Source organism: Colius striatus, chromosome 3 (assembly GCF_028858725.1).
Source record: "Colius striatus isolate bColStr4 chromosome 3, bColStr4.1.hap1, whole genome shotgun sequence".
NCBI classification, from domain to species: Eukaryota; Metazoa; Chordata; class Aves; order Coliiformes; family Coliidae; genus Colius; species Colius striatus.
In genome coordinates this window covers 41,333,075-41,356,656 of record NC_084761.1, presented here as the reverse complement: position 1 = coordinate 41,356,656, position 23,582 = coordinate 41,333,075, and the positions used below count along the sequence as shown (strand labels likewise).

Here is a 23,582-nt window from a genome sequence, read left to right as displayed (position 1 = left end):
GGGTGTTGCAGGGTGTAGTTAATGCTCTGAAACGGCTTCGGGATTCCTGGATGAAAGGTGTGATGAAAGAAGTGTATTGTTATTGTTTTAGGAGAGGAATCATACTACTGGGTAAGCCTCTGTCACTGAGACTTGCTGGACTTGTTTGTTCTGACTTGCCTATGACTCCTTTCTTTCCTAATTCAGGAGATAAAGCCTCAAGTCTATGCTGATATGCTGCACAGTGTGTTGTGGTGTTCAGGACAGTGCATCTTCCAGCCAGAAGGACTTTTTGCTGATCACTCAGTGATACCCAGAGGTGAGTGCTGCAGCCTTCTTACTTCTCTTTGGTAGGTTGGAGAGCATGACTATATCAATGTATAGATCTATAGGGCAGTCTGAGCTTTGACCAAGGGCCTGGGAAGAGTGCTGCTAGCTGTGAGCTTCTGATTTGAGCTGCCTTTGATGCCTTGGTAATCCTTCTGATATTTCACCCTTTCTCCTCACCCAAAATGTGTTTATTTTCTGAGAATTCCCTACTTCCTGTACAGCATGATATGGTGACAAATCAAGGTGGCCTATGGCCACTGAAGTTTATGGTGAGGGAGCTGGTGGATGTCATTTCACTGTGCCACAACTCTGCTATTCATGCTAGCACAGTTGAGGTGTATTGCAGTCAAAACTGCTGAGCTAATAGCATGATACAAGAGGATAAGTAGAGTAAAATATCTGAAGGTAGTGTCTTGTGCTCTTGTTTGTTTTTATGGGCTTTGTATGGAGTCAGTGAAGTGTTAATCTGTACAGAATCACCGTGGAAACACACCAAATCTGGCACCAGGCCATTTCACCCACCCTGTCTTGGAATGAAAATCAATTTGAAATACCTTGACTGTAACTGAATGTTTGATGCATTGCTTCTGGAGCAGATTTCAACCAGTCAAAGCAGAACAAAGGGACGTGGGCAGAAAGCTGAAAATGTCTGAAAACCAGAGAACTGCTGCTAATTTCTGGGACTGATGAACTAACAGATACTTGTCTATGTCCAGTGCATCTGGAAGTGGAAATCTGATGGTGTATAAACTGCACAACCTTATTCTAAACTGATTGTAATCAGTGACCACGGATGTAATATCTCCTTTACACTGGGATGGCCTCTCTCTTATCCATGTAGATTCTATAGTCCTTATGTAGTGAGTAGCCCTCCTAGTTCTATTAAATCTTATTTCAAACATGGGATTCTTTTTCAACATATTGGCTGTGGCAGTTGACTGTAGACAGATATGTTATTGATCAGTCGTCAGCATTACAGTTATGTCCCGCTGACTGTTGTGGTAGCACAGGAGGCTACGTGTATCCCAACAATTAAAGAGCTCACAACCTCCAAAAAGCTGTATGCAAAATGGATGAGAGAGTAAGGAACAACAAACCTTTTGTGCTGATTGCAAAGGTGATCAAATATTCAGGGAAACCTGTATAAGCAGCATTTTGGGATCATTTTGGTTACTGATCAGCTCTTAGTTAACACATCCTAAAGACTGAATGCTGTCCTTGACAATGACAAGAACAGTATTTGGAGCTGTTGTCTCTGCCCAGATGAAGTGTGCTCCTGGGAAAAAAGCAAGACCTTGGTAGAATTGGATGGTTAAGGAGGAGCTCAATTAGTATGTTACAAATACATTAGTAAAGCTTTATCTGACTGCAGAGGGGTGGCATGCAGCACATACTCTTTTTGTGGGATGTTCGAGGGTGTGGGGAGATCAAGCTGATTCAGCGTGACGCATAGAAGAACACACACATTTTGTTTCCCTCAGCAGATCCCTTCAAGTGTCTGGAAGTCTCCATTGAATCAGAAATGCTTTGGGAGATACCAAACATTGAATGATTGAGGCTAGTAGGTAGCTGACCTCATCCAAACCAGAGTCTTGAAGTACTTAGGCACTAACTGCTTCTGTTCCAATGCCCAAAGTAACAGAGGTTGTTGTCCCTTTCTCTTAGAAGTGTGTCCCCTGTGTATGCCACAAGAGCACAGGAGAAGCATTAGGTTGGTGTGATTGATTATGGCAAAGGTGGGAGTGGAATTAGCACATCTTACTTTGACCCTGTGCTTTTGCTACAGCACTCCTGGATTAAGCTAAAAGTGTTTCAGTTGCTGCCATTGTCAACCACCCTGCCAAAGCAGATAGTTTCAGGGGCCCAGTGTGGATTTTCGATTGCCTCACCAGGCCATCAGGTTAGTCTGCTCAGATGTCTGGTGAAAGGTCTCATTTCTAGGAAGAGTGATTGCAGGGATATGCCTGAACCTATCTTTGAACAGAAAAACTGATCATGGCTATAGACATGGAGGTGTGCCACACAAGCTCTGCCACTTGCTTTTCTGAGGGTATTAGACTATCAGTGAGCACAAGTATAATAATAACAAACACAGTAGTAAGTTTAATACAGGAAAACAGCAGCAGATCAGATAGAAGAATCTGCATGTGTGCTATGCAGAACATAGAAGGTGGCAAAACACCACCTTTAGATTTACCTCAAAGCAAACCTAGGTTGGGGTGCTATGGGGACTTGGCTTAAGAAGTCACAAAATGTCAAGGACAAAATGTCAAAAACAGATCTACAAAAAAGAACAGGGTAGCTGTTCTCTGCTTATTCATCAGCTCAGTGGCTGGGACCTTTTCTTAGGACACAGATGATAAGAGTTACACTTCCTGTTCTTGTCTGAACATTTTCTCATCAGTTTTGTGTTTTGTTCTTACTGAGGCTTTGGTAACACACAGCAACTCAAATGGAAGAAAAGGATAAGCTCAATATAGTGGATCAAATCCCATCAGGTAGAAGCAGGAGCTGAACTTTAATCATTTGCATTGTCAGTGAATACAGTAATGTTTTCCGGAGTTTGGTACAGGGTAAGAGAGGAAAAAAACTTGCCACTTGAATATATTTCCCATCTTTTGCTTTTGAGTAAATGTTCTAAATTAGAAGGTAAATAATTAATTTGGGATTGATCAGAAATCCATCCTGAAATCCTGTCTGTTCTCTCCCTGGTTTCACAAGGAAAACCAGACAATTTTAGCTCTGTAAAATTTCAGTACAACCTTTATTCTTAAAGTTCCATAAACTACTAATGTAGCTTTGTTTCTTGCTGTATTTCGCTTACTAAAATATCTTGTCTGTAGGCTTTATTTAATATATATCTCTCTCTAAACACAACTTTATCTTCATTAAAATAACAATTCTCTACAGACACAGATAATTCAAAAGTAGTTTGTTCAGATGAAGTTTATTCAGTATAGAATAACACTTTAGTTATCATAACACATTTTCTTTGGCTCAGAGACAAGGTGTACAAGTGATTTGTGGTATGAAAGTCTTGGGTTCCTTCAGAATGAAGTGTGTTTTAAACAAGAACAGGGATTGCTGGAGGTGGTCTAATGTTCATTCATAGTATTGCCAAAATAAACAATTTTGTACTGAACCAAAAGATCTTGGGTTTGAGACTTCGCACTAATTCGCTGCAGACTGAAAGCTGCCAGACAGACCAAAAAGAGATGGTTTTCAGAGCAGAGAACTCAGCCTTTAAGGTCTCCTAGTGGTGTCTGGCTTCTTGATCTCTTGTTAAGGTTTGCTCTTAAGGAATGAAAGCTATCCTCATCCATGCTCATCCATTAATTCGTTTGTGTTACCTGATTTCCTCTGTCTGCTCCACTGAGAATTAATTTGCAGCTTATCGGAGTTCAAGCAGTAAAAAAATCAAAGCATGTTGTATAAGGAAGCAAGAAATGTGAGACTGTACAAAACAGCTGACTCTGGAAGGTATCTACGCAGACAGCCCTGGCATTGGGGGCCTTCTGAGGGGAATGCGTATCTATTAAGCACTGCCTCTTTGCCACAATAAGAAAGAAAGGATGCATCTGTGGCTGAAGGCAATGTGATCATCTCTGCCTCTGCATTTGCCAGCACCATGGTGTTTCCTCTGTGTTTCCTCTCGCCAGTGACTGTTGCTGGGTGGAGCAGTTTTCCTCATTACTAGAGCGCAGAGAAACCATGCAGAAGCCTGATTCCTAACCAGGGGGATCCACCTGCCACTGAGCTATTTAACTATGGAGATGGATGTCCCAGGCACAAGAATCCCTGACAGGTGGTTTTTCTGGTAGAGCATGCCAATCCTGCCCTCCATGGCATCATAGCAAAAAGGCTGGAGGAGTGAAATAGCTAGTCAGAGGTACAATGCGCATGATTAATGACTGAATGGACATAATCTGAACAAGAACTATCTTTCACTAAACATCCTAGTGTAGGTCTCAGCAGAGGCAGGCTCAAAGTTAGACCTAGCTGTGAATGTGTTTCGTTTTCATGAATACAGACACTAGCATGGCAATGTCAAAGGCTAGAACTCCTGGGCACTATGGGAAGTATATGCTGTTCTGGTACAAGTAATACACATTTGATGGTGTGTGCTCTTGAGCTATTCTTCAAAGAGTAAAGAATAACTGATCTTGGGCCAAACAAGATCATCTGTTCTCTGCATTCATGGTCATTCCTGAAATGGCTGGCAATATTTCCCAAAACCCTAAAAACGGGGGAGTTTTTCTTTCCCAGCCCTTCTGCACAACTAGCATGTCTGCTGATAAAATGGGCCAAAATAAAATGGGGTGCTGGGACCTGCATATGACTATTACAGTTGAAGAATACACCCTGGCAATTGTATGCTGTGGGAGATGATGAGCCTTGGTGCTTCTACTGGGTGAGATTTTTCCTGTTACGGTACTTAACCTGGCAAAATGGATACTGTTTTGGGTTTGAAGAAATGTTTCCACTTAAATGTGTATCTCCTATATACAGATTAATTACCTATGTGAACATATGGAAGTGCTGCTTCTAAACTTGATTCCTCTAAACTGTTTTCTTCCAAAAAATTAAAGTGAAATCACTATCAGAAGCGGAGGAGGTTTTTATTCCTCATCTCCCGTGTTTCCATTTCCCCCAGCACTGTGTAGCAGTTCCTAAGGTATGTTTCTCCTTGCAAGTCTCTGTGACCCGTGGAGAGCAAAAAGTTGTGAAATGCTGGAGGAGAACAGGGTCTGTGTCTCCAGTGTTTATTGATGTAGCTGGTATTTGCATGAAAAGGAAATAGAGACAGATTGAAACAGAGGAAAGTGCTGCCTGTCAGCCCACAAGTCCCACAGGCAGCAAGATGCTCGCTTCTGAAGAGTGAGTCTTAAGCTTTTGTAGCTCAGGCATAAGGCCACATTTTGAGGAAAACTTAATATACAGTTAATATACAGTTCAAAAAAGCCAGCAGTTATGAAATAACTACTCAATGAAATAAGCCTCAATATCTGCAGAGTCAGTGTCCTGATTTCAGCTGGGATAGAGTTAATTTTCTTCTGAGTAGCTGATGTAGTTGCTGTGTTTTGGATTTAGGTTGAGACAATGTTGTTAACACAATGGTGTTTCAGTTGTTGCTGTGCAGTGCTCACACTAAGTCAAGGCCTTTTCTGCTTCTACCCCTGCCTTGCCAGTGAGTGGGCTGGGGTTGCACAAGAAGCTGAGACAGGATACAGCTGGGACAGCTGACTGCAACAGACCCAAGGGATATTCCAGACCATAGAGTGTTGTGCTGAACAATAAAATTGGAGTGTGGCAGCCTGCTGCTCAGAGACTGGCTGGGCATCTGTTGGTCCGTGGTGAGCAGTTGCATTGTGCATCACTTGTTTTGTATATTCTTTTATTGTTATTTTCCCTTCTTTTTCTGTCTTAATAAACTGTGTTTATCTCAGCCCACGAGTTTTAGCCTTTTTCCAATTCTCTCCTCTGTCTCACTGGCTCTGGCATTTAACTGCCTGCAGGGTTAAACCACAACAGTCTACCACAGGCCAGCAGGGCTAGTGTGTGTGTTCCCCCTGTGGAGAGCAGTGGAGGGATGTTGCCCTGATTCCCATTCAGGTGGAAGCACACTGAGGTGGGGACAGGTGAAGCACAGGGAACCAGTCTGATCAAGAGTGATGGCAGGGTCTCAGTCTGGAGAGCAGAAGATCTCCAGTGAGGAGAGCAAAATAAGACACTTCAGCAGAATCTTTGAGAGGGAACTAGCTTAGGAGGTGTGAAGGCATATTGCCATAGAGGGCTGTTCTAATTATCCAAGGGGCTTGCCCTCGATGATAGCAATCAACTGAGCTATGCTGCAATTCCATGAGTTGAGACTGTGAAAGACTGTGAGATGAGGATGGGAATGCTCTGTGGGAGGCAGCAACATGTTCAAAGAAACTGAGGCAGGACAGTCTTGGTGGTCTTAGGTTTTATCCAAATCTCTGAATCTGTTAAACCATCAGGAGATACAGAGAGGTCCAGATGGCAGGAAGTCAAGACCTCCGTGGAACCATTTGAGCTCTCACGGGTGTATGTTACGTGCTTCCTGCAACTTGCAGTTTCCAAAGAAAGGAATCTTGGCCAGCCTGGACTTTCACACTCCTGTCAACTGTCCTACAATCTGTTTTGCAGAGCCTGCCATCATGGAACTGAGTCAATCTAGTGGGGAGACAGCTAGATTTGGAGAAAAATTGAGCTGTTCATTGCCAGAACATTACCTTGCCCCAGTAAAGCAAGCACAGCAGGAGACGTACCAGGCTTCTTGGTAGCATGTGACTCCAAAGCAGAAAGGTTGATCCTGGTCACCTGTCCTGTGTATTCTGGTACTACTAAGCTTCAGCTTGTGGCCAGCTGCAGTTGTGGTGCTGGCTGAAGCTGTCCTGTCTGTATGTCACCGGTTTGAATGAGTAAAGGCTTGCCTCCTTCCTTTCTTAAGTAACATATTGGGATACCTGCCATTACTCTCGCTAGCCAAAACCAAGCTTTTATCTGAGGAAGTTAAACTCTGAGTTGCTTCCAGCTTACCTGTCACTTGTCGAGCACACACCCCCTCACTGTGTGCAGACTTGTGTCTCTTTTTGTTTATCTTTTGATTTTCATTGCTTATCATCTCTTCTTTGTAGCTTTGCCCAGCTTTCTTGTCCTCAAGACAGAGTGTAAAACGCCATTCTGCTCTCCCACCACTTCACCGTCTTTTGTTGTCATGAATTTCTGCATCATACTTCTGCATTCAATGCTTGTCTGCCTCCTCAGCTCGTCTCCTATGATGGAGCCTCTGCTGGTATCCTGCTCTCCTTTCACTGTGATTATTTTCCCACCTTGTAGCCAGAGAACTTGCAAAATCTCTTTGCCTGCCTTTCTTCCCCTTCCTGTCTCTATTTCCTCAGGTGATGCTCAGAAATGGTTAAGCCGTAAGCCTGAAAAGGGGAAAATAACATTTTGTATGTCTGGTCCACAGCAATGCAAACATGAATCAGTGACTGTAAAAGAGCAAGGTTACTAGCCAGCTGAGTCCCTCCTCTGCAGAGCTGTCTGCTGCCATTTGTCTCTCCAGGCACCTCTGAGAGATCATCCCACATGTGTTTCTGATACCCTCTGCTATTGCCAACCATAATGACGAGACTCAGTGCACAGCATGACAGCAATTACTATGTAGTGTACTATGGCATTACTGAGGGTCTGAAATAATTGTGCTTAAGGCTACATCCTACAACAAAGCTCCTGAGAACATGTGCAAGAAGGCAGTTCTGCTAATGTTGTCTTGTGTAATGCTTCACAAGAAGACATAAGTGGAGGAGAAAGGCTTATGTCCAGGTGTGACTCAAGTTCTCAAGCCTTTTACAGGTCTGCTGTTGGTTTTCAAGAAGTCACTATGTCTGGGTCGTGGTTTTGCCCAGCCAGCAATGAAGCACCATGCTCACTGACCCTCATCCACCCCCACACTCCTTAGGACAGCAGAGGCCCCAGTGAGATAGAAGGAAAAAAGATAATGAAGGACATTGTGGATTAAGTCAAGGGCAGGGAAGGGTCGCTGCCAATTATGGTACTGGACAAAACAGACTCAACTACTCAACTTAGAGAGAAAAGTAGGAAAGTTTATTCTACTATCTACGAGAAACAGAACAGACAAAAAGCAAAAAACAGGGCAGGATGATGACAGAAATACAATCAGCACTTTAAGATCTCCCTCCGCCATCCCTCCTTTCTTCCTGGGCCCAGCTCACTGCTCCCAATATCTCTACCTCCTCCCCCCTCAATGCTTTTAGGGGGGCAGGGAATGGAGGATGTGGTCAATCTCTCACAGATCTCTGCGTCTTCTCTCTTCTCAGAGGAGGATGACTCCTTGCATTCTTCCCTTGCTCCGATACGGGGTCCCTCCCATGGGACACAGTCCTTAATGAACTTCTCTGGTGTGAGTCCTTCCCAGCAGCTATGGCTTCTGCTCACAAACTCCTCCAGAATGGGATTCCTCTGTGGCCAGCAGTATTCCAGGCACCTTCTGCTGCAACACCACCCTCCTACAAATTCATAGCCTCCTCCAAACATAGTCACTACCCCTGCTGTGGGGTTTTCTATGAACTGCCAACAAATCTCTGCTTCCCCAGTCCTCTCTGCAAGATGCGGAGGAGTCTCTGCTCCAGCATACCTCCTCCTCTCTTCCCTTGCTGACCTTGGGGTCCATATGGCCACTTCTCACTCGTCCAACTCCTTCCACCATGAACAGCCAGAAAAGAAAGCAAGATGGAACAGGAAGAACCCTCCTCTTCTGGCTTCTTCTTAAAAAATGATCGTGGAGGTACCCAGTTGGCTCAGCCCCAGAACTGGTTCCGACTCAGAACTGGGGAGAGTTTCAAACAGCTCCTTACAGGAGCCATCTTTACAGCCCCTTCCCCCTTACCAGAAACAGCTCCATACAAACCCATGACATATTGTCATATCATCTTTACACATTAGTAGCTCTGCTGTCTGACAGACTGTTTGACAGGAGATAGGATGCCGTCTGTTAGAATGTTTGTAGAGTCTCAGTGCAATAAACTCCAAACCCTGTAGGAGATCAATAAATGTAACTACTCATACCAACTAAAACCAACTTACAGCTGTATGTTATATGGCATCTTTGGTAGTCTAGAGTATCCTTGGTGCAGAAGTTGTTTTGTCAGTCACGAATTATTACATTTATGTTTAGTTTATGCACCTGTGTGGGCAGTCAGCTGTACTTGAAATCTGTGTAATATTTCTTGATGGGAAATTGTCTCTACTAGCAATACCTGCTCAGGAGTGCATGTGAGGCAATGGAGGCAAGTTAGAACACAGGACATTCTGAGTAAATATAAAGAAAAATCTTTTGCCATGAAAGTGATTAGAGACTGGACCAGGCCTTCTGAGAGACTGGGAGATCTCTGTCCTCAGAGATACTAAAAACTTAACTGGACAACACCATGAGCAACTGTCTATATATAGTGGAATGTGGTTTAAGCAGAAGGTCAGACCTGCAGGATTCAGAAGTCCTTCCCAACCTATGTCATTCTGTGAGGTTTGACATCTGAGCTAAGCTGAGATATCCCAGATATAGGATATCATGAGGTGCCTGAGGACTGGAGGAAGGCCAATGTCACTCCAGTCTTCAAAAAGGGCAGGAAGGACGACCCAGGAAACTACAGGCGGGTCAGCCTCACTTCTATCCCTGGAAAGGTGATGGAACAACCCATCCTGAATATTATCACTAAACATATGAAGGAAAAGATGGTTATCAGGGGGAGTCAACATGGCTTCACCAAGGGGAAATCCTGCTTGTTCAACCTGATAGCCCTCTATGTGTGCATAACTGGCTTTCTAGGTAAGGGGAGAGCAGCGGATGTCATCTACCTTGACTTCAGCAAGGCTTTTGACACTGTCTCCCACAACATCTTCATCAGAAAGATCAAGTAGTGTGGCTTGGATGAGTGGACAGTGAGGTGGATCAAGAGCTGGCTGAATGACCGAGCCCAGAGGGTTGTGATCAATGGCACAGAATCGAGTTGGAGGCCTGTGGCCAGTGGAGTTCCACAGGAATTGGTTCTGGGGTCAGTCTTGTTCAACATCTTCATCAAGGACCTGGATGAGGGAACAGAGTGTACCCTCAGCAAGTTCCCTGATGACACCAAACTGGGAGGACTGGCTGATTCCCCAGAAGGCTGTGCTGCCATTCAGAGGGATACTGACTGGCTTGAGAGTTGGGCAGAGAGGAACCTCATGAGGTTCAACAAGGGCAAGTGCAGGGTCCTGCATCTCAGGAGAAACAACCCCATGCACCAGTACAGGCTGGAGATTGACCTGCTGAAGAGCAGCTCTGCAGAGAGAGAAGTGGGAGTCCTGATTGATAAAAAACTAACCATGAGCCAGGAATGTGCCCTCATGGCCAAGAAGGCCAATGGCATCCTGGGATGCATCAGGAGTGTGGCCAGCAAGTCGAGGGAGGTTCTTCTCCCCCTCTACTCTGCCCTGATGAGGCCTCACCTGGAACACTGTGTCCAGTTCTGGGCTCCTCATCTCAAGAGTGACAGGGAACTTCTGGAGAGAGTCCAGTAGAGGGCTACAAAGATGATCAGGGGACTAGAGCATATTTCTTATGAGGAAAGGCTGTGGAAACTGGGGCTGCTTAGCTTGGAGAAGAGGACACTGAGGGAGGATCTTATTAATACTTATAAATACCTAAATGGCGGGTGTCAAGAGGATGAGACAAGTCTTTATTCTGTAGGGCCCAATGACAGGAAAAAGGGTGATGGGCACAAGCTGGAACACAGGAATTTTTACTTGAACTTGAGGAAAAGCTTCTTTCACTGTGAGGTTGAGGGAGCCCTGGCATAGGCTGTCCAGGGAGGGTGTGGAGTCTCTTGCTCTGAACACATTCCTGAGTGACCTGGTCAAGGTGAACCTGCTTTAGTAGGGGGTTAGACTAAATGATCTCTAAAGGTCACTTTCAATCCCTACCATTCTGTGATTCTGTGATATGATTTGGCTCAGGATGCATCATTGCGTTTCTAGTAAGAGCTGAATTTCTCCATGTTTTTTTCTTCAGTGCAGGTAGAATCCAGATGGACAGAGGAACGCAGCGTATAGAGCCATGGAAAATAGCAATCATCGTTGTATTGGTGATAGTAAGCTTAGCCCTCATAATTGGCTTGATTACATTTTTTGTATGCCATGGTAAGTGCACTACTCTTTTTATTGTCACAACTCTTCAGAAATCTGTTGCATTTCACTTCCTGCTATCATCTTGTCTGGTGATTTAGGTATACTATTCACCTCTGCTATAGAACCTGCATGAGAAAATTTACTAGACTCTATTCAAGATCTGAATTGATTAGAAAACATGCAAGAATAGTCAAAGTATCTTTTACCTGAAGCAGGGATTTAGGTTATGGCCTTCATTTTGTTTCTGTTTTTTGCCCTGATTTCTCCACTGGTATCCACAGTTAAGCAAAGGCTAACAGTCTTTTGCATAAGCTAGGAGTGTGCCTGGTACTCAGGCTGTGCAGAGTAAGCTTGAGCAGGGTTTTTGCAGAAACTGAACCTGACACTTCTTGTTGAGAATATTCCAGAAAACAGAGGGCAGAGCTTTCAGCTTTTTGGAGCTCAGTAGACCATCATGGTTTCCAAGGGACCAGTTTTGGTAGCAGATGAAGTAAGCCAAGCCATTCCATTCCCAGTCTCTGAGATAGCAGGGTGCAAGGCAGATGTTGAAATGCCTTCCTGCTGGGATGGAAGTAATTGCTGTCTCAGCTCACTGAGAGTCAATGAGGCCATAGCCTGCATTAGGACTCTAGAGAGAACAGTGGCAGAGCTACTGCTTAGCTTTGCCTTCTGCTAACTCAGTATTATAGGGTCTCCACCATTCACCTGAGAGCCAGATTTTAAACTTAAATCTGACTGCTGAACAAATGCAAATAACTCTGGGCCACTTGCCTCTCAGAGGGGCAGGGACATGCCGGAATGCAGGTAGGGAGGAGTGAGTGTATCTACTGAGTCAGATGGGACATGTGGGCTGGTGTCTCATGCTGTGCTTCCCTGAGGCTGCTAAGAAGGTGATCCCCAGAGAAATATAGTGGGTGTGGTTTAGAGCTACTTGGGATGGTCTTCAGGGTAGAAATGTGCCTCTATCTGTTCTTTGGAGCAACAAGATGGTCCAGAGCCCTGTTTTCCCAAAGTGCTGGTAGAGCTGTAACTCCACGGCTGACAGGATCCCAAACAGAGCCTGGGAGCCTTACTTGTGCCACACTATAAGAGATCCTGTGCATATGTGATTGTACTGAAGGATATCAGCCACCTTTCTTTTTCTTTTCCTCTGTAGATCAGGACCGATATTATAATGCGTCTTTTCTAATCACCAATGTCAAATACAACCCTCAGTATGAAAGGCAGACCACAGAAGAGTTCAGGCACCTGAGCCAAGAGATTGAAACCATGGTAAGCTAAGATGCTTCTGTTTCTGCCAGACCTGTGGTAAAGAGTTCTGTGATTGTGTGATTGGAAAGAAAGAGTCGGAGGTGATTATGTCTCATCCTTATATGTCTGACTTTACCTTTCAAACTGTTCTGTACTGGGTTAAGGATGCATCGCTGACTGTGCACAAGCAGATGGCAAGCACAGCTGCTGTCTCTTACAGCAGCTCTGTGGTGGAACAGGCATCCACAGAGCAGAAGTAACAGCAAAATCCACCAACTGAGTTTATTTTTGTTCAGAATCCTCTGTAATGGAAATTTATCAGTAGCTCTGGTTTAGAAGTGTAGATCTGAAGGAATTTTCTTGTGTTTTGGAAGCTCACAAGACTGTTATATCTTGAGAGCATGTACATCTTACAGGTGTATTTTAACACATTCTTTTCCTTTAACAGATATCTGCAGTATTCAATGGGTCCTTTCTAAGTAAAAAGTACATCAGGTCCCATGTTGTCAGTTTAAGGTAAGTAATGTGAAGGTCAGGAATAAACAGGGAAGTCCTAAACATCCTTTCTTCTTACCCCTTAACCAAATGGAGTGTGCCTGGTTGTTTATGCTTGGATCACAACAGCAGGATGATTAAGCCTTGGTTGGTTGCCACTCTCCAATAGTGCTCACAATACTGAAGGGGTCAGCTACCTTCAGAGGTCAGCAAGAAAGAGAAATTTGGTCTTATACATCTGCAGATTGATTACCTGAACATCAGTTGTGACTGTGATGCAACTGACTTACTAGGTAATCCCTGTCTTCAGCACTAGGTAAGGGCTTGAGAGAGCAAGAGTTATCTTTTTGTTCCACTTAATGCTTCCTGTGGAAGCTCAGGCTGGTGTTTATCCCTCCGTATGGTGTACAGCAGGAGGTGACTATTATCCTCCCCTTCTGGAAAGGTCTGAAGGAATAGATGATTCCCCTGTGAGACACTTGGATACAGAGCTGAGAAAAGGAGGCAAGTGGGACATACAGGTATAAAAGTCCTGTGTGAGACCTTGTAAATATTTCCTCTCCTTCACATTACTTTGGTTTGCAGTTGCATTTCTACAAGGCTCAATTTTACTGTGGAATATTTTCCCTAGACAGAGGAAAATGACAGACTTCCTCAAATGTCCCTCACAGCACTCTGAGCTTTCTTACCTTTCTGTGTCTCTGAATGTAGTGAACCTTTTCTTAATTTGTTCTTTATTGTTTTCTGCTCCTGGTTTCTTCCACAAACCTCCCATACTCTAATCAACCGAAATTACAGAACTTGGGAGCTAGACTTCAAGCAACCTCTTTACACCTTTATGGTTGACCAAGTAGCCTATTTCTTCCAAGCTTCTTTTCACTACAAATACCTTGTTGTGCATCTGGGCACTGGACCAGCTTAGCTGCATCTCTGTTGCCTTTTCCATCTAGGCTTCAGTTGGTTCTCCTTTAGACTGTGAGTCTAAAATATTGCGCCCAGTATTTTATACTGATAGGAAGTAATCATGCCTTGCTTTAATAGCTCAAACTATTGTGATTTTTCTCTCAAGCTAGATGCAATGAAGATAACTGGGCAATAAATGGACAAGTGACTTAAATGGAAAGAAATGCCAAAAGACATTTTTAACTTCTGTGGCTCTAAACTGGCTCTTTTCGGTGACTATTAGGAATGGCCTGGTGGGTCAGGCTTTATTGTTCCTACTGCCATCTGTGTCCTACTGACTATGAGCTTTGTGGAGGCCAAAGAGAGTGATCTCTCCTCATAAGCTGTATTGCTTATAACAGTTCCCAACAAATTCCCTCTGATCACTGTTACAGTGAGAATCAACACTTTTACTGCAAGCTTATCTACAGTCATCCTCTACTTGTGCACAGCTATGATATTTGTTCTTTACATCTGTGCTGAACAGACCTCTTCTGGTAGGAAGGTGGCAGACAGTGCAAAGCAGAAGAAATCAGATTAGTGTGCAAAGAGAGAATGATGCCACCTTGTCTCTGTTGACTTACAGCCCAGATCCTGGTGGAGTACTTGCATCTGTTGTTCTGCTGTTTAATTTTGCCTTGGCTGACAGTAAGGCAACGAGCTGGGGTCAGGTCAACCGTGTGTTGCGCAGAAGGCTGCAAACAAGCTCCATGTCCTTGAATGTTGACCTGTCTACCCTTACACTCACAGGCAAGTGCCTTAGGTTTGTGTTTTTAGCTTGGCATTTCCTCCTTACTCTTTGGTGTTCTTAGTGTAGTGAGTTTCACTTCAGTATGCAAATATGGGCTATTTTTGGTTTTTCTCTTTTACCTTCTTAAAATTGTGTATTACGGCTGACAGACTAGGAACTTGCTCTTTCTGCATCACAGGGTCTTTCCATGTGAACTAGTTCTGCTGAATGCGTCCCCTCTCAATTCATCACAAAGTGGCCCCTCACTTTGTGACTGTGGTTTCACAGATTACTTTAAGGCACACAGTGAATTGGACAAGAACCTGTATCACCAGGTACTGAAATGCAGAATCCTCAAGCTATAAAAAGATGGCTGAGATGGTTCCTTTTACCCCCTGCCATTTCCTTTGCTTATTTGAGAAAATACTGTAGCAGATGGTTTCCTGGGCAGTAATCCTCTCCCGTGAATCTGTCACCGGTCACCATGAGAATCTGGCAGAGGGTTTTTTGTAGGAAAGAAATCAGTAATGCTACGGTTTAACTTCATTCAGTCCCAGCACAGGATTTTTGAAGGCTGTTTTGAATACCTTGCAGTACTACACTGGAAGAAATGCATGGAGGTGTTGGTATCATGCACAGCTGCCAGAACATGTATATGCTACTTGGACCTATTTGCAGTCATCTGCTGCTTTTGCTAGTTTTGAGCTAAGGCAGGAAAGATGAATTCTTTGTCCTTACACTTTCAGTGAGGATCAGAAGCTTAACTGAACTTTTCCAGCACGGCACATTACTCCTTTGACCATATTGTCACTTTGTGCAGCAGTGCAAGCCATTTAATTTATGTTTGCTGAGAAAAGGGTGGGAGTCTGTGCACAGGTATACTCATTGCAATGTTTGCTTTTTATTTCAGACTTGAATAAGGAAAAAGGAGATAACCTTTTAAACAACTGTAAGTACAGATGCTTTCTAGAAAAGGGCTGGGGACATGGTGCTATAGGTTCTGTGTTTATAAGATGCTTTTGAGATGTAAGTTGAAAAAATAGCTTGTTAAAGATACTAGAGCAGTAGACAATGCATGTGCCAGCTCGTTTTCTTGCATCCAGGGTGGCTATGTTGTGTTTGTAGAATTAGGCATTCCGACTTGGAGGCAAGAAGCACTTGCTTCAATGTTGGTTATGGAAGTAGGGACATGTAAGATGAGCTGCTGTTAGAGAGCTTTGCACAAGGACTGCAGTTGTTGTGGGCCAAGTTTCTTGCTGGAATTCTTCCAAAAACATTTTCCCTCCTACTCCCTCCTGGCAGAAAGGTTTGGCAATAGATGTCTGTCACTTTTGAGTAAGCTTTACAATACATGGGGGAAAATCAGAAGGTGTGAGAGGGAGAAGTGTTGTCCACAGTGAGAGCAAGGCAGTGGCACAGCCTGCTCTGTGCTCCCCTGGTCTTAAAGCTCCTTGGGAAACAGAGACAGTATTAGGTCCTCCCCTAGGGGACTACATCAATTCCCTGCATGTTCTTGGAGCCTTTGTACATTAGCTTTCCATCTTTAGACTTTGATAACTAGTTTGGATCCAACATTTTTCATCTGAGTAGTAGCTGAGTGGCGTGTAATACATGTAGGCACAGTGGCTATACGTAAACTAGAGGGCACTATTTTTTTGTTGCTGTTGTCCCAGCTGACCTGGAGGTGACCTGACAAAACCGTTTCTTTGTTTGATTAGTTTGTGGGTGGTTTTTTTGGTTTAGTTTTGTGTATTTTTGCAAGCTAATCTTCAGCAATTCTGTGACAACTGAAGCTATACTGACTACATTGGTCTTGCCTTTGCTATGCAGGTGGGATGTTACAAATAACGGGAAGGTTGCTTCCACTGGGTTCACAAGTGATGTGTACTGTCTGTCTTGTGCACGTTTTGGCGATAATGTGTGCATTAAATCTTAGAGCTGCCCTGCTAAGTTTGTTTCTGTGAAGGTTGCTCAGTATGTTCACATCCAATTTTTAAGAAGTTTTTTAAAAAAAACAAACCCCAAACTATGGATGTTCTTTCTTTTCATACAGTATCAAACAGAGGTTTAGTCTTTAAATGGAACATACATGCCATTATTAACAAAACTATATGAATGTAAATGCTTATGTTAATTATCAGTGCATGTGTTTGCACCTAATAATCCGAGGGTGTGCCTGTATGCACAGCCACACTAATGGCTATGTATGTTACCTTTCCTCTTGTATAGCTCTGGTCAAATGTAAAACAAAGCAAGGTTTGTAAAGGCAGTATTTTTTCTTAACTAGATAAACAATTACACAAGGGAAAAGACACACTAGTGTCTCAGATATACAGCCATCCATTCCCATGGGAGTACACATGGGCTTGTGTGTCTGAAAACTGGCTTAATGAAAAAGTAGTGGCTCTTCTACCAAACTTGTTTACCCACACATCTGTCCTGAGATGCTTGTGGTCATGCCACTCGGTTTCCTTGCTATTGGAGGCACTGCTTTAGGTAATTATCCTAAGCAGGTAGAGGCTTTCTCTTGACATCCCTGCCCTGTGTCTACAGACATGAGAGCCTTTCCCAAAGCAACACCTAGATTTCCCTTAATCAGCTAAAGCAGAGGTGCCTTCTCTTTGACAGGCTGTGGAATACGAAGACAGACATTCTCCTTCACAGGAGTGGAGAGAGTACTTAATGGGCAGCGTGCACAGGATGGGGAATGGCCGTGGCAGGCTAGTATTCAGCTTGATGGGACCCATCGCTGTGGTGCATCAGTGATCAGTAATACATGGCTAGTGACTGCAGCCCACTGCTTTAGAGGGTAAGTCATCAGCACTTTTCTCATCCTGCAGGCCTTGGGACTTATGGGTGCTCTGACTTTTTGTGGCCCACTGACATCTGTATCTGCTGTAAGATAATGAAGTTTGGCTCTTCTCTGTCCCTTAGGCAAGCCTGGCCACATTGCATTTTGATGCTTAAATGGAGAGATAAGTTCCTTTGGGGATCTTGGCTTGTGTGGCTGTAACATAATGTCAAATATCTTACAGAGGAAGAGACCCTCGGAGGTGGACTGCCAGCTTTGGAACTCTACTGAGACCTCCAAAACAGAAGAAATTTGTCCGAAGAATTATCATTCATGAAGGATATCAGGACTTAGTCCATAATCATGAATATGATGTGGCTGTTGTGGAACTTGCCTCTGCTGTTGAGTTCACAAGTGATATACACAGTGTCTGTCTTCCAGAAGCATCTCACATTTTCCCAGATAACTCCTCTTGTTTTGTCACAGGCTGGGGAGCTTTAGAAAATGATGGTGAGTGTCTCTTGCCTTCCCATGCCCTGATACACATGTCTTACAGAAGTAAGAGGAGCTCTTTTTCTGTGCTGGTAGAATCCATTCTGGTCTTTGTTACCATTGGCCCAGTCCCTCTGGGTTTGGCTGTGATGTGAGCTCTTTCACCATTCAGCTTTGTCGTAGATGTTATTGTGACAGTTTTCATTAGTTATCGTCTCTTTGGTCATAAATCGGGCTTCACCCAACAATTTGAGTGAGCTTCATTCAAATTAGTCCATGTCAGTGAGGTAAGAGATGAAGGGACTATAAATCTGCATGAGAGCCATTGAAATATACAGATTGTGTTTCATGGTAGACTCTTGGGGAGTGTAGTGATTGCCCAAAGCTACATTGCAATTAAGCAAATGGGTCTTCTTGAAGATATCAAGGGTATATCTTGTAGTCTGTAGTTGAATTCAACACTGAAACATATAAAAAACCCCCTTTGTCCATGTGGTGGGTTGACCCTGGCTAGACAGCAGGTGCCCACAAAAGCAGCTCTATCACTCCCCCTCCTCAGCTGGACAGAGGAAAGAAAATATAACAAAAGAATCATAGCTCGAGATACGGGCAGGGAGATCACTCAGCAATTACCATCACAGGCAAAACAGAGTCAGCTTGGGGAAATTAGTTTAATGTACTAGCAATTAAATCAGAGTAGGATAATGAGAAATAAAACCTAGATGCTAAAACACCTTCCCTCGACTTCTCTCTTCTTCCGAAGCTTAGCTTTACTCATGATTTCTCTACCTCCTCCTCCTCTGCCGCAGTGCAGGGGGACTGGGAAGGGGGGTTGCAGTCAGTTCATCATGTGTTGTCTGTGACACTCCTTCCTTCTTAGAAGGAGGACTCCTCACACTCTTCCCTTGCTCCAGAGCAGGTTCCTTTCCATAGGGTGCAGTCCTTCAGGCACAGACTGCTCCAGTGTGGGTTCCCCAAGGGGTCACAAGTCCTGACAGCAAACGTGCTCCAGCAAAAGCTCCTCTCTCTCCATGGGTCTTGCCAGGAGTCTGCTCCAGGGTGGACTTCCCACAGGGTCACAAACTCTTTCAGGCACATTCACTTGCTCTCATGTGGGTCTTCCATGGCTTCAGGGTCAGTACCTGCCTCACCATGATCTTTGCCAGGAGCTGCAGGGAACCTCTGTTCCAGTAACTGGAGCAACTCCTCCTTCTTCACTGACTTCGGAGTCTGCAAAGTTGCTTCTCTCACATATTCCCACTCCTCTCTTCTGACTGCTGCTGGCATTGCACAGGCATTTTTTCCTCCCTTCTTCAATGTATTATCCTAGAGGCACTGCCAGTGTCACTGATGGGTTTGGCCTTGGCCAGCAGTGGGCCTGTCTTGTAGCTGGTTGTCATTGGCTCCATCAGACACAGAGGAAGGTTCCAGCAACTCCTCACAGAAAAACTTTTTCATGCAAATACAATGCAGTCACAGAATCACAGAATCTCTCCAGTGCTCTGTCACTCTCACAGTGAAGAAATTCTTCCTTGTATTTCTTTGGAACCTCTTATGTTCCAGCTTGTACCCATTGCCCCTTGTCCTATCATTGGACAATGAGATCACCCTCAGTCTCCTCTTCTCCAAGCTAAAGAGCCCCAGCTCCCTCAGCCTTTCATCAGAAGGGAGATGCTCCACTCCATCATCTTTGTGGCCCTGTACTGATCTGTCTCCAGCAGCTCCCTGTCCTTCTTGAACTGAGGGGCCCAGAACTGGACACAATATTCCAGATGTGGTCTCATGAGGGCAGAGTAGAGGGGGAGGAGAACATCTCTTGAGCTACTAACCACAGCCCTTCTAATACACCCCAGAATGCCATTGGCCTTGGCCACGAGGGCACATTGCTGGCTCATGTTCATCCTGCTGTCCACCAGCACCCCCAGGTCCCTTTCCCCTACACTACTCTCTAAGAGTTAATTCCCCAACCTGTACTGGTACATGGGGTTATTGTTTCCCACATGCAACACTCTGCCCTTGCCCTTGTTGAATTTCATTAGAATTCTCCCTGCTCAATTCCCCAGCCTGTCCAGGTCTCGTTGAATGGCAGGACAGCCTAAGGAGCATCTGGTGAGAAGGAAAAATGGAGAAGGGTTATGTTTGGCAACAAGTAAGGGGAAAAAAATGTCTTCTTCCTTATACATTGTCAAAGTAGCTCCCTTCATTGCTTATAATGGCAGAAAAGCTCTAGGAAAATTTGTCTACTCTTAATCCTTGTGTGTTTGAGATTGCATTCCCTGTCTGTAAATTCTAATGTCACTTCTCCTTCTAGGCTATAGTGTTAACCAGCTTCGACAAGCAGAAGTGAAAATTATAGGTACTGAGATTTGTAACAGACGAGAAGTGTACGGCGGAGCGATAACACCTGGAATGTTGTGTGCTGGATACTTGGAGGGGCAGGTGGATGCCTGCCAGGTAAGTCTCTTTGTAAACAATAATAAAAAGGAAATAGGTGGGATGGGAGATTATGTTTCCTAAAAATATAATATACTTTGGGGAATCTCAGTTAAGTTTATGGGGTTCAGTGTCCTGGCAGGTGTAAACAAAGAGCTTCCTGTCTCATGGGCTGAAGTCTGAACTTGGGTGCTTGAGTTTAGATATGTGATGCATATGTGAGAAAATACAAATGTGAGGATGGGGAGTGGGAGAGACTGAATTAGACATAGGCTATCAGCCTCTGTCTTGTCAGTAAACCGAGGTTTAATTTTAGCTGTGGCCTAGAGGCAAATATCTGCTGGTTGTAACAAAGCAATTTGGGGCTTGCTGCATTAGTGAGGTGAGCTTTGTTTGTTACTACCTGTTGATGTTTTTCTCCGTAGGGTGACTCTGGTGGGCCACTGGTACAAGCGAACTCCAGAGGAATCTGGTATCTTGTGGGAATAGTGAGCTGGGGAGATGAGTGTGGCAAGCGAAATAAACCAGGAGTGTACATGCGAGTGACTTACTATCGAAACTGGATCCGCTCCAGAACAGGCATCTGAAACCTGCAGCGGGACAAGTGTTGTGGGCTGTGCTCTTCCTCTGGCACATTCTGCTCTGTGGTTACCCTCTGAACTGCCACTGGCTTGGCCTGTGGTCATGGACCAAGTGCGAGCAAGCTCGAAGGCTAGGACTACAGCCAGACAGGAACCAGCTTGATCCATGTGACAGTTGTTTGTTCCAGAAGTACTCTCAAAGGGACAGCTGCCTTCATCTATATGCAATATACTGACCCCTTTTTCTCTGTGACCAAGGATCTTGACTCTGACTTTTATACCTGGATAAAGCATTTGAGCCTAAACCATATTTATCAACATCCAAGACAAGTTATAATTAAAACATGTCCTGCCCATTTGTTGTGTGCTCCCAAGGCCCCATCTGCCTGTAGACCAGCTATAATGCAGGCCCTGACTCAAAGGCTGCTGTATGAATTCTTCTTGAGCTTTTTCCTGCATCATTTCCAGGGAACGTACTGTAATGAAGAACAGAAGATGACTTAGAGAAGTTCTGGTTCCTAATATCATGTTGAAATGTCACTTAGGTGAATACAGAATTTTTCCTTGATATGTTGTCCTGGAATAGGAACTGGTGGGAAACACTAGCTTCTGTCTACATTCTTAGAACAAGTGTATGTACACCAAATCATCACTTCATATGAATGGCCCTTGCCACAACATTTGCCATTGAGAGTGATTGCTGGACTTGAGACCAAGAACCCTTTTGTGTTCATACCAGTCTGTTGTCACATCAGAGTATTTGTCTGAATTAATTTCCATTTTTAACTTTATGGATTATATAGTTCTGAATAAAAGTCCTTGGCTTTTTGTCAGGCTGGAGGATTGTAGCTATCTCAGTACAACTGCTGCAAAAGAAAAAAAAAATCCCCTCTCAAACTGCTTATTCTCATAAATGCTCTTCTCAAGTCTTTTTAATTTCATTTGTACATCTTCAGCTGCATCCTAAAAAAAAGCTTTTATCTTAGAGTGGAAATACCTGTCTCTTTCAGAGCAGGGTAGAACTTCTATCTGACCCAGTAATCTTAACGTAAAGATCTCTCTCTTCTGTCAGGAAGTTTGAATTGCCTGTGCCTCATTGACAGACCGTAACGCACTCGTTTGATCTTAATCACACAAACCTCATATTCTTTTTGACTTTATGTATTCAGGAGCCCATGTTTCCATCTGCCAGATAGATCTCAAACACTTTCTACATCCCAGCAGCAACAAGTGCCTGTTCCTGGTAAGAATGCTTTCTTTGGTGAGTTTGCAGTCTTTTCAACACTTTATGTGGATGCTGATCCTGGCAACAGCAAGTGCTGTGGTCTTAGTTGCTAGATAGCAGGTCACTCTATTGCTTTCTTTTTCCTCTATGATTAGGAAGAGCAAAAACTCAGCAAGGGAGTTCCCAGCCACACTGCTGGTCCCATGTGTCAAGAAAGCAAGAATCTTATGCCAGGCTAGAAAAGGCAAACAGGCAGGCTTTTGGTATGCTCAGAGTTAGAATATCTGGAGGAAACAGGCCCATTGTAATTACAGTCTTAGGATCAAAGTGTTATCCAAACTGAGTACAAGTCAGTTGACATAGTCAGTAGCAGTTCAGGGAATTCCCTCTGGACTATGCAGCTTAGTGCAGATACTGCCAAACAGAGCAGCAGTCCATTGAGTTAACATTATACATCCTGTCATCTGATTGCTTGCCAGCACAGAAAATCGTACTTCTTTATTGCCTCACTGGACGTATTGGAATATATGGGAGCTCTTAAGCCTCTTGGTGATGCAAAGCAATATAAATGGGGACTGCCAAGAAGAGTGCTTGAAAGAGCACTCCTGATCCACTGAGAATGTTGATATGGATAGATGTGATGAGTCTGAATACCTTACTCATGGCAAAACTACACTGATGTCAGCATTGTCTGGCTTCTCCTGAGGGAAACTATGGAATCCTGAAGCATTACATGTGCCTAAAATATTTTATTTGGTTTAGGTGGCCTAGAAATTTTGTATTTCTTTTAAGCTACAGTCTCTATGAAGTTGATGATGTGCTGTTTAGGGTTATGTAGACATTGTGTATCTTAAGATAAAGTGTACCAAGATGATTAACCAAAATTGCATCCCTGAAAAATAACAAGTGTTTTAAAGGAGTTGGCACATGGAAGAATGGAAGATCAATGGATCAGAGAGATGAAGCTGAATCAATGTATTGTGTTAAGTGAATTGCTGATCTTTCTCTAAGCTAGAAAAAAACCCCACAAAGCAGCTATCTTGTTTGTGAAAAATTGCTTAATCTAGAAGTAGATGTTAGCCAACTTTCTTGAGCAAATGAACTTTAGTTGAACTGAACTCATTATAATATGAAAACCACACCTCTGAATATATTCATACCCACCTCCAAGTGAAGACCCCTGCCCACTGCTATACCCTGAGCATGCACAGTACATTTAAAATACACTTGCTCCCTTTTAAATGAAGGGGAGCAAGGAGTCAGTCATCCAATAACTATCAAGTAGGAGTGTACCTGTAGAGTAAGTAGGAATGTTTATAAATCGTAAATGGTCTAAGTATGCAGCTTAACTATAACCAGGTGTGCTGGCTTTATGAAATTACCATCCATCTCTGCACAAACACTAAATGAGTAAGTATCTGGGCTCTGTGTGTAAGATTGGCTTAATGCACACTGTATTCAGCACTGTTTGTGGGTCAACAAAGGCACAAGCTTCATCTTCTCTCAGCCATGTTTTCGTAGGAATTAACATCTTCACTCAAGGCAGAATGTGTTGTACCTAACTATACAATCACGCATGAAACAGAAATTTAATTTATATGTGAATTTAATAAAATCTGTTAA

General features: G+C 43.8%; 1 protein-coding gene across 1 annotated transcript; it reads left to right on the top strand.

The window, feature by feature from the left end:
• The first annotated feature begins 263 nt into the window (after positions 1-263).
• On the top strand, positions 264-20,740 carry LOC104552664 (transmembrane protease serine 11E). Its single transcript, XM_061993399.1, has 10 exons — positions 264-298; positions 10,904-11,031; positions 12,176-12,291; positions 12,719-12,786; positions 14,294-14,457; positions 15,348-15,386; positions 17,066-17,246; positions 17,473-17,738; positions 20,032-20,174; positions 20,579-20,740. The coding sequence occupies exons 2-10, from the start codon at positions 10,920-10,922 to the stop codon at positions 20,738-20,740; spliced, it is 1,251 nt and encodes a 416-aa protein (XP_061849383.1). The 5' UTR covers positions 264-298; positions 10,904-10,919.
• The last annotated feature ends 2,842 nt before the right edge of the window (positions 20,741-23,582 follow it).